Source organism: Mytilus edulis, chromosome 10 (genome assembly GCF_963676685.1).
Source record: "Mytilus edulis chromosome 10, xbMytEdul2.2, whole genome shotgun sequence".
Lineage (NCBI taxonomy): Eukaryota > Metazoa > Mollusca > Bivalvia > Mytilida > Mytilidae > Mytilus > Mytilus edulis.
In genome coordinates, this window is record NC_092353.1 from 12,206,253 (window position 1) to 12,217,761 (window position 11,509).

Below are 11,509 nucleotides of genomic sequence, written 5' to 3' on the forward strand. Positions count from 1 at the left end.
ACGCTTATTATGTTTCATTTTTTAAAGTGATAAATGTTATAAAAATCCATATTCTAAGTGTGTGGATGCATATTGGATTTTTAGTGAATATGTTGTATTTTTAATTGTGGATGCAGATTGAAATTTTAGTATATACACAATTAACCATTTACATAAAATTAAGTATGTTACAATAACATCAATATGCAATCTATAAGTTATTTGTTTGTTTGTACAGATATATCTACACTCAGATAGGTTTGTATGTCATGGACTGCTATTAATAGGCACAAACATATATATAATTTTGTACATAAATAAAAGTAACTACACACCAACAGTTAAGCGAAAAATCCTATTTGTGTCACATTTATTAGATAAAGTGTATGCAGTAAAAAGCGCTAGGTTATATGTCAATGTACGTATCTTAAATCAATATCCATTACCTTTATTAGTATGAAATTTCAATATCCAAGATCTGTTATCGGACATACTAAGTCCTGCAGAGATTAGCGGTTGTCCGCATCTACTCTCTGGGAAAATTGGTTGAATTTGGTCGAATGGTGTTTTCGAATGAATTCCTGTAACAATAATACATTTTGAACAAACATTCCGCCGTTTTTCATTCGCATTCATTTTTCTTCCTACTTCTTATTATGTTGTGCGCATGTTTTTGATTTTCAGAAAATGAATATGAAAGTCAATTATAGTAATGTTCAGGTACAACTGGTGACTGACCCGTGATATATATAAGTCAATAAAGCATGTATGTGATACATTTATATTGCTGCATTAAAATTATGTAGATGCTGATAATATATATTTTTTTTAGAGATAACAGATATTCAAATACATTTTTTTTTATTAGCACACAAACTCATCAACAATAAATGGTTAAGGCGCATGGTATATTAATTACAGAATTGATCATACATAACATAATATATTATAGTTATCTTTTTCCTGAACTTGCTTGTACATTACAACATATTCTGCACTGTAAACCAATATTATTTATATGGACATCCTATCCTGAAGTCGTTAAAGGCACCTGTCTGCCATATCGCATTTTTGTTTCTATGAATTTAGGTATTTCATGTTTTAAACAGTTAGTTTTGGGAGTTTTCGAAGAAAGTTGAACTGAAATTACAAGTGAAATTACGATATTTATAAAACTAATCGCTGTTTTCGTCTACAAATAAAATTTAAAAAATATGTCAAAATATTTGGATAAATAGAGGTCGCATAAAGGTCGTCAGTCAATAAAAGCATAGCGACTAAATAAGTAAACAGGTGCATGTTAATGTCTCATGAATATCAAGTAAGAAGAAAATACAAAGATACTGACACCTAATATATGCAATATATGCAATAGACATAAATGATTAATGTGCATTTATCAGTTAAATCTATAACCTCATTACATTAATTATCAAAGTTGAGATAGCGAAAACAACCGAAACTATGAGGTATGTTTTTTATCTCGATCATTTACTCAACTTTGACTACTACAAATTAAAATCTATCACAAACGTTTTGATTTCAAATTTTCAAATGTAAACTTACCTTGAACTATAATGGTTTACTTTTATAAATTGTGACTTGGACGGAGAGTTGTCTCATTGACACTCACATCACATCTTCCTATATCTATTTCCATTTCTCAGCAGCAACGTACCAGTGTGTGCTCCTTATACAAAACAGTTTCAACTAATTCAGGCAAAGGTATGACTGAAAGTGACACTACATAAATTTTGCAGCCACCATCGAGAATAGTAAACAGATAAGATACGTTTATTTTTTCATTCACTAGACGCATTTGCTCGCTGTCTTTAGAAAAAAGAATAGTTGTCGTATCCGTAATTTTACCTTAAGGGACATTTTGACTGTGTTGAGATTCATATGGAGGTTGACATATAGTTTAGCAGGAGAGGCTAATTAATATGGTTCGCCTCTTTTGGAGTTCATGCGATATTCCTTCAGTTTTTGTTTGCCTTGCTTGATTTTTCTTCTTAGTATTTCACTTTAAATGTATTCTCCTGAATAAAACCGTTTACCTTTTTGTTGTCATTTTACAATCTGTCTGTAGGAAGGTTTGCCTGGCACCAATTGACATGTTTTACTCTGCCAAATTACGGGTGTGCCTGTCACTAGTCATTCAGTGGTTGTCATTTGTTACTGTATATCATATTTGGTTTTCGTTATTGATTTGACATAAATCAGGCTGCTGATTTTCTTGTTGGAATTGTTTGAATTATCATCTTGGGGCTAATTATAATTTACTATGCAGTATGGGTTTTGCTCATTGTGGCAGGCCTTACAGTGGCATATAGATGCTAACTTCTGTCAACTTCTAAATACACAAATTAGAATTATGGTGTTCCACAGTGGTGTATAGTTTCATTCCAATATGTACTAATTTCATATGCCACATTATCATTTTTAGTTGGATAAGCAGGTGTCACTCAGTGACCAAACTGATTCAATAATATTGGAAACAATATGAAGTGATGTGATTTTATTTTTTAACATGCATGATCAAATTACACAAAATGCTGATGTCGATGGCCTAGCAGCGATGCAAGATATTTATCTTTTAATTTTCTTTTACATTATTGTAATTCTAAGTTTCAATTTCTTATAGCCACAGCTACATCAATATTGTTTAGCAGGAACAATATTCTACTACGTCTTAAATGCTTTTCAACTTTGTACCTGTTTGGTTTTTTTAACTATTTTGATCTGAGAGTCACTGATGAGTCTTTTGTAGACGAAACGCGCGTCTGGCGTATTAAATTATAAGCCTGGTACCTTTGATAACTATTTACAACACTGGGTCGATACCACTGCTGGTCGACGTTTAGTCCACGAGGTTATCACTAGCCTAGTTGTCAGGACATAGGTGTTGAGATGAATATCAATTATATGGTCATTTATAAATTTACTGTTTACAAAAGTACAAATTATTCGAAGTAATAAGGATATTTTTTTTATCCCAGGAAAAAATATATGCTTAGCCGTATTTTGCACATTTTTTTGGAATTTTGGATCATAATAGTTTTCAACTTTGTACTTGTTTGGTGTTCTAACTACTTTGATCTGAGCGTCACTGATTAGTCTAATGTAGACGAAATGCGCGTCTGGCGTATTAAATTATTAGCCTGCACCTTTGATAAATATTTGAAATGTCTTTTTTCCAAATATTAAACCAAAAGAGAACATGTTATATGTTTCAGACCAGAAAACAGATGAAAGGAGTGCAATCCTAAAGAGACTCTTTCTACTTTGAACGAAATTATCATAAAATTAATATTGTTACAAAAAAAAGTTTTAAGTTCGAAAATTGTTTATTGAGTTGTGTAAAAGTGTTGGAAGAAAAATTTAAAAGAGAATGATTTTCCATTTAAAACTCATTTTGTAATTTCAACCTTTCAAAATGCTCTATGATAGAGATGCGAAAGATACCAAAGGGACATGCTAACTAATAAGTCGAAACTAAACTGACAACGCCATGGTTTAAAAAAGAGAAAGACAAACCAACAAGCAAACAACAACACACAAAACACTACACGAAATAGAAAACTCAGGGCTGAGTAACAACTGGGGGTGATCCCAGGTGCTCCGGAATGGTAAGATCCTGCTCCACTTGTCAAACCCTTAAGAGTTTTTCATGCAAGTACAAACCGAGTGATAAGTCTTATTCCGTACGTCACATTTAGGGAAAGGGGATGGGCTTGTAGTTGGGACAATTGGGACATATTCGTCGTCATCTGTGAAACAGATATTCCTTAACGGTTAACTGACTTGTGGTAGCGTCCGTTTAATTTTTAAAGGGATGATTTCAACTTCACTACTTATAACTCATTGTTAAATAATAAACAAACTTGTCATTGCTGTCATTTTCTAAAATGGACAGATGACATCTTTGGTGGTAAGTTTATTATTCAGATTGAGACATGGATTGAACAGGATGAAGTGATAGGAAGATATGTGAATGAAAAGAAAAAAACCGCAATTTATGTTTTACAAAACAGCACCTATAATAGCCAAGTAATGATAAATCTATTTAGCAAAGTAAAATTAATTATTTGAATGATTATCAGTATAACACAAAACTTTCAGTATTATCATGGTGATGAAACTTTATTCTTGAAACAGCCTGGTAGCCTTAACAACTATAACCTTCCGCCTCTTTAAAAAACTGAAATGTTTGCTGCATATCTGCAGAAAACTTGCTGCATGTTTATTGAAAATAAAAAGCTTGCAGGAATCCTGTGAGTGTTTGCAGATGTTTGCAGCTAGCTACAAACCTCATGTAAACCAGCAGTTGTTTGCTACAATCTTGCGGCAAGTTTTCAACCAGATGCTCCGCAGGGCGTAGCTTTATACGACCGCAGAGGTTGAACCCTGAACGGTTAGGGCAAGTATGGACACAACATTCAAGCTGGATTCAGCTCTAAATTTGGATTGTGATTAAATAGTTGACACAGCATAGGTTTCTGACACAGAATGAATGTGTTCTAATGAACTTAAAATTTTTGTTTCTCTTAGAGCAATTCACTATGCTGTTGAATATTAATCCTCTCAAAAAAATGTTTGAAGAAATTTTCTTTTTTATTTATGAAATTTCAAATGAGAAAAATTGAACCCAATTTTTTTAATCACATCCCCCTTTCCCTTATTCCAAAACTAATCTCAATTAAAATTTCTAATGGAGTTTGCAACAATAACTACTCATTTAAATACATCATAAAATATTAAGATGTAAAAAAACTGCTTGTTATCACTGAATGGTAAAGATTATTTTAATTTATCAGTTGGTAGTAAAAAGTGAATATACATTGTATATTGTATATAACAAAGATTTAAGTTGATTCTGGACAAAGAAAGATAACTCCAATTAAAAAAAAATCTTGCTATTGCACAATATTTTGCAATTAGATATTTCTTGCTTACTATTCTGGACAAAGAAAGATAACTCTAATTAAAAAAAAATTTGATATTTCACAATATTGTGCAATTAGATATTTCTTGCCATTGCGCAATACTGTGCAATTGAAAAGACTTGCTATTGCACAATACTTAATATAATAATTTTAGATCCTGATTTGGACCAACTTGAAAACTGGACCCATAATAAAAAATCTAAGTACATTTTTGGATTCAGCATATCAAAGAACTTCAAGATTTCAATTTTTGTTAAAATCAGACTAAGTTTAATTTTGGACCCTTTGGACTTTAGTGTAGACCAATTTGAAAACAGGACCAAAAATGAAGAATCTACATACACAGTTAGATTTGGTATATCAAAGAACCCCATTTATTCAATTTTTGATGAAATCAAACAAAGTTTAATTTTGGACCCCGATTTGGACCAACTTGAAAATTAGGCCAATAATCAAGAATCTAAGTACATTTTTTGATTCAGCATATCAAAGAACCTAACTGATTCATTTTTTGTCAAAATCAAACTAAGTTTAATTTTGGACCCTTTGGACCTTAATGTAGACCAATTTGAAAACGGGACCAAAAGTTAAGAATCTACATACACAGTCATGACAGTTAGATTCAGCATATCAAAGAACCCCAATTATTCAATTTTGATGAAATCAAACAAAAGTTTAATTTTGGACCCTTTGGGCCCCTTATTATGTTGGGACCAAAACTCCCAAAATCAAACTCAACCTTTCTTTTATGGTCATAAACCTTGTGTTTAAATTTCATAGATTTCTATTTACTTATACTAACGTTATGGTGCGAAAACCAAGAAAAATGCTTATTTGGGTCCCTTTTTGGCCCCTAATTCCTAAACTGTTGGGACCTAAACTCCCAAAATCAATACCAACCTTCCTTTTGTAGTCATTAACATTGTGTTTAAATTTCATTGATTTCTATTTACTTAAACTAATGTTATTGTGCGAAAACCAAGAATAATGCTTATTTGGGCCCTTTTTTGGCCCCTAATTCCTAAACTGTTGAGACCAAAACTCCCAAAATCAATCCCAACCGTTCTTTTGTGGTCATAAACCTTGTGTCAAAATTTCATAGATTTCTATTAACTTAAACTAAAGTTATAGTGCGAAAACCAAGAAAATGCTTATTTGGGCCCTTTTTGGCCCCTAATTCCTAAAATGTTGGGACCAAAACTCCCAAAATCAATACCAACCTTCCTTTTGTGGTCATAAACCTTGTGTTAAAATTTCATAGATTTCCATTCACTTTTACTAAAGTTAGAGTGCGAAAACTAAAAGTATTCGGACGCCGGACGACGACGACGACGACGACGACGACGACGACGCAGACGCCAACGTGATAGCAATATACGACGAAAATTTTTTCAAAATTTGCGGTCGTATAAAAACAATATACCAATAATGTTTGCAGTAAGATTGCAAGAAAAAAATTGAATATAAGGGATGTGAGCAGGTAGACTGCAGAAATCTTTGACAATTATATATGGTTGGAAGAGCAGTGCAAGAACTACATAAAATGACTGAGCATGACACTTAGTAACTTTCTGGAAGATAAAGATTTGACATTAGAAATAGGTGATGTTTGGGTCATGTTATATTTTATTGTTCAGGAAGGCATTTTAGTTTGGAAATTAAAAGTTTAGTTTTCAAAGATATTATTTGTAAGTACAAACTCTTCCTAAAAGTGTAAGCTTATGAGATTCTTCCCTACCACAAATATCTGCATGAACGTTTGAAAAAAAAATTCAAATCTATATCCATGCAACAGTACTCTCTAGTATGTTTGGAGATTGTAACGTATTAAATATTTTGTTGTAATAAGTCAAGTTGAATTTTGTGACAATTTTATTCAACAAGCTGTTTATATGCACTTTTTTAATTGTAGATATCCATGCATGCATGCAATTAATTTGAGCACGTACTTTTAAAGACTTTAAATTAATTTAAAAAAATGTAACACTTGTGCTATGATAATACTGCAAATGATAAAAGTTTTTAATCATTGCATGCATGTATGTTTCAGAATTTGATGTGTAATATAGATAATGTGGTGTGTACACAACATGCCATTAGTTATTTGTATAACGTATGTAGTTCCAGTAAGTTTGCAGAGACTCTTTGTAGATAGTACGAAGTTGAACAGCTTTGAGGACCAAAATTTTCTTAAATGTTAGCCGCAGATCTGCAGCAAAGACGCAAGAGGAAGATTAACTTGCAATAAATTGTTTGCAGCAGAGCTGCTGCAAACACTCATTTTAATTTTGACATTTGATTATGGACATTTTTTTAGTTTTCCTCGGACATCATTATTTTACCTTTTGCATATAAATGTTTGCAGCAGGTCTGCAGCAAACACTCATTTGCATATAAATGATTTCAGCAGACCTGCATCGTATTTGCAGTAACATGCCGTAAATACAGGCTCGAGATCTGTGTTCGCTTAAAGTCTATAGATTGTTCGTTGCAGACTTGCAGCACATGTTTGCAGGAGGCTGTAAGTTAGATTATGGGCATAATATACAGTTACAGGGGATGTAATGACGTTGCTAACGTAAAATTTTATTTTTGCGACGCCAAACTGTGACATATCGGGAAAAGATTCATTTTTCGACGGATTTTTATCATTCAAACTGATTTAATTTGAAAACGAGTGCATGGACCCCCATTTTTTAAAACGACATTTTGTTTCATTTTGCAAGGAGAATATATGGACCAAATTTTATAAAACTGTAAATAGTGCAATTTTTTGAATTTTGATAAATATACAGCAAAAAATGACGTTTTATTCTCAATTCATGACCATTTGATAAATATGAGTTATTTCTGAAAAAAAATGCGTAAATTTCTAGAATACTTATAAAATACAGAAATTACAAATTATTTAACAAAAAACAATTTGTGTTTATCTTTTAAAACAAATAAGTTATGTCTTTCTTTCAAAAGGGAAAATACGGCCACGAATCCGAATTTTGAGCAAAATATATACAAAATTTCGACCTCATTTAACTCAAAAAGTAGCACATAAAGGTATATGTTTTATGACGTATTTGATTTAATCAGGTAAAACATAGAGTATATGCTAATTTATATAAACTTGTAAATACGGGATCAAAACTGTATCGTATGCCCTTAAGGGGCCTGTAAACTGACAATCATATATGGTCAGTTCAGATTGGATTTTAACCCACGCCATGTGCACATACCTCAGTGTTGAAAGGCTAGTGGTACAACAGATACTACATTAACAAAAATACCTAACTCTAAGGAAAGTTCAAAATGGACAGTCTCCAATCAAATGGCAAAATCAATAGCCAAAACCCATCAAACAAATGAATATCAACTGTCATGTTCCTGACTTGTCGGATGACAAATTATTGAATTTTATAGTTAGCTTTATCGCTTACTTGTATGACAGTCGCATACAATTTCATTTTATTGACATCAATATGTGAACAAAACAGACAGACACAATAGGTACAAATGTCAATAATAAGGGTACAGCAGTCAACATTGTGTTATCATGTTGACTCTACCACTGCGGTCCATAACTACAAAACAGCTTGACTATTGAAATCAAAAGAAGATTTAAATACTAAGATATTATTTCATTTGATTATTTGCGGGCAAAAAGTTTCGTTTTAAATTGTGTTTTATAACATACATTCTAATAGCCGTCAGCATTATATGAAATCTGTGAATACTCATGCAGTTGTTATTGATAATTGTGTGATATTACTAGATTTAAACAAAGCTTTAAAACTATTTAGGATACATTTTATTACCCCCAGTTTTTGGTGGGGTTCGTGTTGCTTAGTTTGTAGTTTTCTATGTTTTGTCTTCTGTACTATTATTTGTCTGTTTGTCTTTTTTGCCATGGCGTTGTCAGTTTATTTTGTTTGAGTTTGACTCTCACTCTTGTATCTTTCGTCCCTCTTTTATTAAATATCTTTAAAATCAAAACATTTCAAACATTGATTCTTAAATGAATACTGATTTCATTTCTCATGTCTTAACAAAATCGATAAAGAAGACTTTAAGATCGGTTCTCATTACTAACCATCATTTGATATTATCCAATATATTTTGGATTGTCATATCTTTTAAACAAGAATTTGTCCATAGTACACAGATTCCCCGATCACAATATTATTTTCTATGTTTAGTGGACCCTGAAATTGAGGGTCAAAACTCATATTTGTCATTAAAATAAGAAAGATCATATCATAAGTTTCACGTTGATAGGATTTCAACTTCATCATAAAACGATCTGGACCTAAAACTTTAACCTGACCCAGGACAGATGGACGGACGAACGGCCACACAGACTAGAAAACATAATGCCCATAAATGGGGCACAAAATAAAAACAAGAATGTGTCCATAGTACACAGATGCCACATCCGCATTATCATTTTCTATGTTTAGTGGACCTTGAAAATGGGTTTAAAACTCTAATCTAAAATTAGAAATATCAAAAGGAACATGTATACTAAATTTCAAGTTGATTGGACTTCAACTTCATCAAAAACTACCTTGAACAAAAACTTTAAACTGAAGCGGGACAGACGGACGGATGCACAGACCAGAAAACATAATGCCCATAAATGGGGCATAAAAACTCATTGGGCAAACTTTCATTCTTAATATCATCTTTAGAATGGACAACCTAATGACAAGGATAAATTTAGGAGATAACTGTATTGTATTTTAAGCTTGACCTTCTTTAAATGTAGATTTTACTGTCCCAAATTAAGTTTACCTTATGATGTTGAGCAGAGATAGGTAAATGGATATTTTCAAAATGCTATAAATGAAAAAATCTGCAGACTGTTTGATGGTCTTCATCATCTAAACAATGTGACATCATATATGTATACTCTGGATGTCAAACCTATACACTAGACGTATTCAGTATACTTTTTGTATACTTCAGAATGGTTTCAACATTGACAAAAAGAAGATATAAAGGCTTAAATGTAACTTTCTTGATAAGTTTTGGAGAAATAAGATATACCCCCAAAAAAATTGGAATTCAAAATGGTGGCTTTCTAAGTTGCAGACAGGTAGAAAGTGGCATATAACCCTTCAAAATATTTAATGTCTAATGAAAATTATCCTAGCAAACAAATCACATTTAAAAGAATCAAAAGTTCTATATATAATATATATAAAAACCTGTATTTATGCATCAATACTTCAAATTTTTTTTTTTATATTTATCATATATTAAAATATGCATCATTTAATCGTGTAAATTTGTGTTAGAAATGTTTATTATTGGACTATGCTTTATTACAACCAAAACTATGTGTTAAATATATTTAAAAAGGCAATTAAGGAACAAAATCAGATGATAAACATATAAACAATCAATACTTAAATGAAACAAATATTTGTCTGGATAACTTATAAATAGACTAAAGAGTACAGTGTATGTACAATATAATTAAAACATAGATTAAGGGAACATGTCAATGATAAAGCAACCGCAGGACACATAAATTAAACAGCTTCAGAAAGTAAAAATATGGTCTTCAATAATAACATAAGATTAACTATATAAAAAAAATCACTCAGTGTAAACTTTCTTAAAATATAATGCCTACCCATGTAAAAATGAGCATAGAGCATAACATAGAGGAAGCGTTTCAATTCTAATAGGACAAATACAGTATTTCAATAGATCTAGCTGAGTAGCATATGAAAATATCTTAGGAATATATTTGGCTGTTCCATTTTCCTCCCATGAAGTGTGAAGTTTACATTTTCATATCTTGTAGTTTAAAAACTAATAGCAGGGTAAATATATGATGCTTTAATTACATTAAATGATAAAATTTGATATATACAGCTAAACTATATATAAACATTATATTTTATTAAGATAAAATTTAAAAAAACAACAACAATGTAACGATAAATTTATGCTCATATGTAAAAAATATTTTGTGCTAACGTTTACATTTTAAAGCAAAATATGAACATCATACTAGAATGACAAATATCAATTGACTTTAAACTCTGATGTTTATATAGAAAAAAGGTTTCATATAAAATACAGTTGAGCATTAATTTTGTTAATTTGTCAGATGAATACATTTAGAAGTGCATTATTTGATAAATTTTAAAAGGATTTCAATTTTTTTTTATATATTCACAAGCTTAACGATACATTAAATTAATGTCACTTATTCTGATTAGACTGGAATGTCAGCATACTATATAGGTGGACTGTTCTGAAAAAAAATCTCATTTAAATTAAATTTGTATTTTGAAAAAATTGTTTAGCAGATGCTAAGGAAACTGAAAATTCAAACAGTCACAATATAATTCCTGTTCAAATTTAAAGAAATGAGATATATAAATCCATATTAGATTTTAAGAATAATTTCATTCCATTTATATGCCATGAAAACTAGATCTGAGATTGAAATTCATGTATAGCATGAGATATGATAAATGACTTCTTTCCACTACCAGGATGATTATAATTTGCACCTCTGATTTAACAAACTCTTGAAAAAAATGTATACACACACAATAGGTCTTACTTAACAT

At 31.0% G+C, this 11,509-nt stretch overlaps 1 protein-coding gene across 1 annotated transcript in view; it reads right to left on the reverse strand.

Annotated features, from left to right (window-relative positions):
- Nucleotides 1-724, reverse strand: part of LOC139493421 (protein mono-ADP-ribosyltransferase PARP14-like) — a 31,383-nt gene extending 30,659 nt beyond the window's left edge. The window contains exon 1 of the mRNA XM_071281816.1: nucleotides 426-724. Within this exon, the coding sequence (XP_071137917.1) occupies nucleotides 426-615 (190 nt within the window). The 5' untranslated portion in view covers nucleotides 616-724. The remainder of the gene's footprint in view (nucleotides 1-425) is intronic.
- Nucleotides 725-11,509: the final 10,785 nt, after the last annotated feature.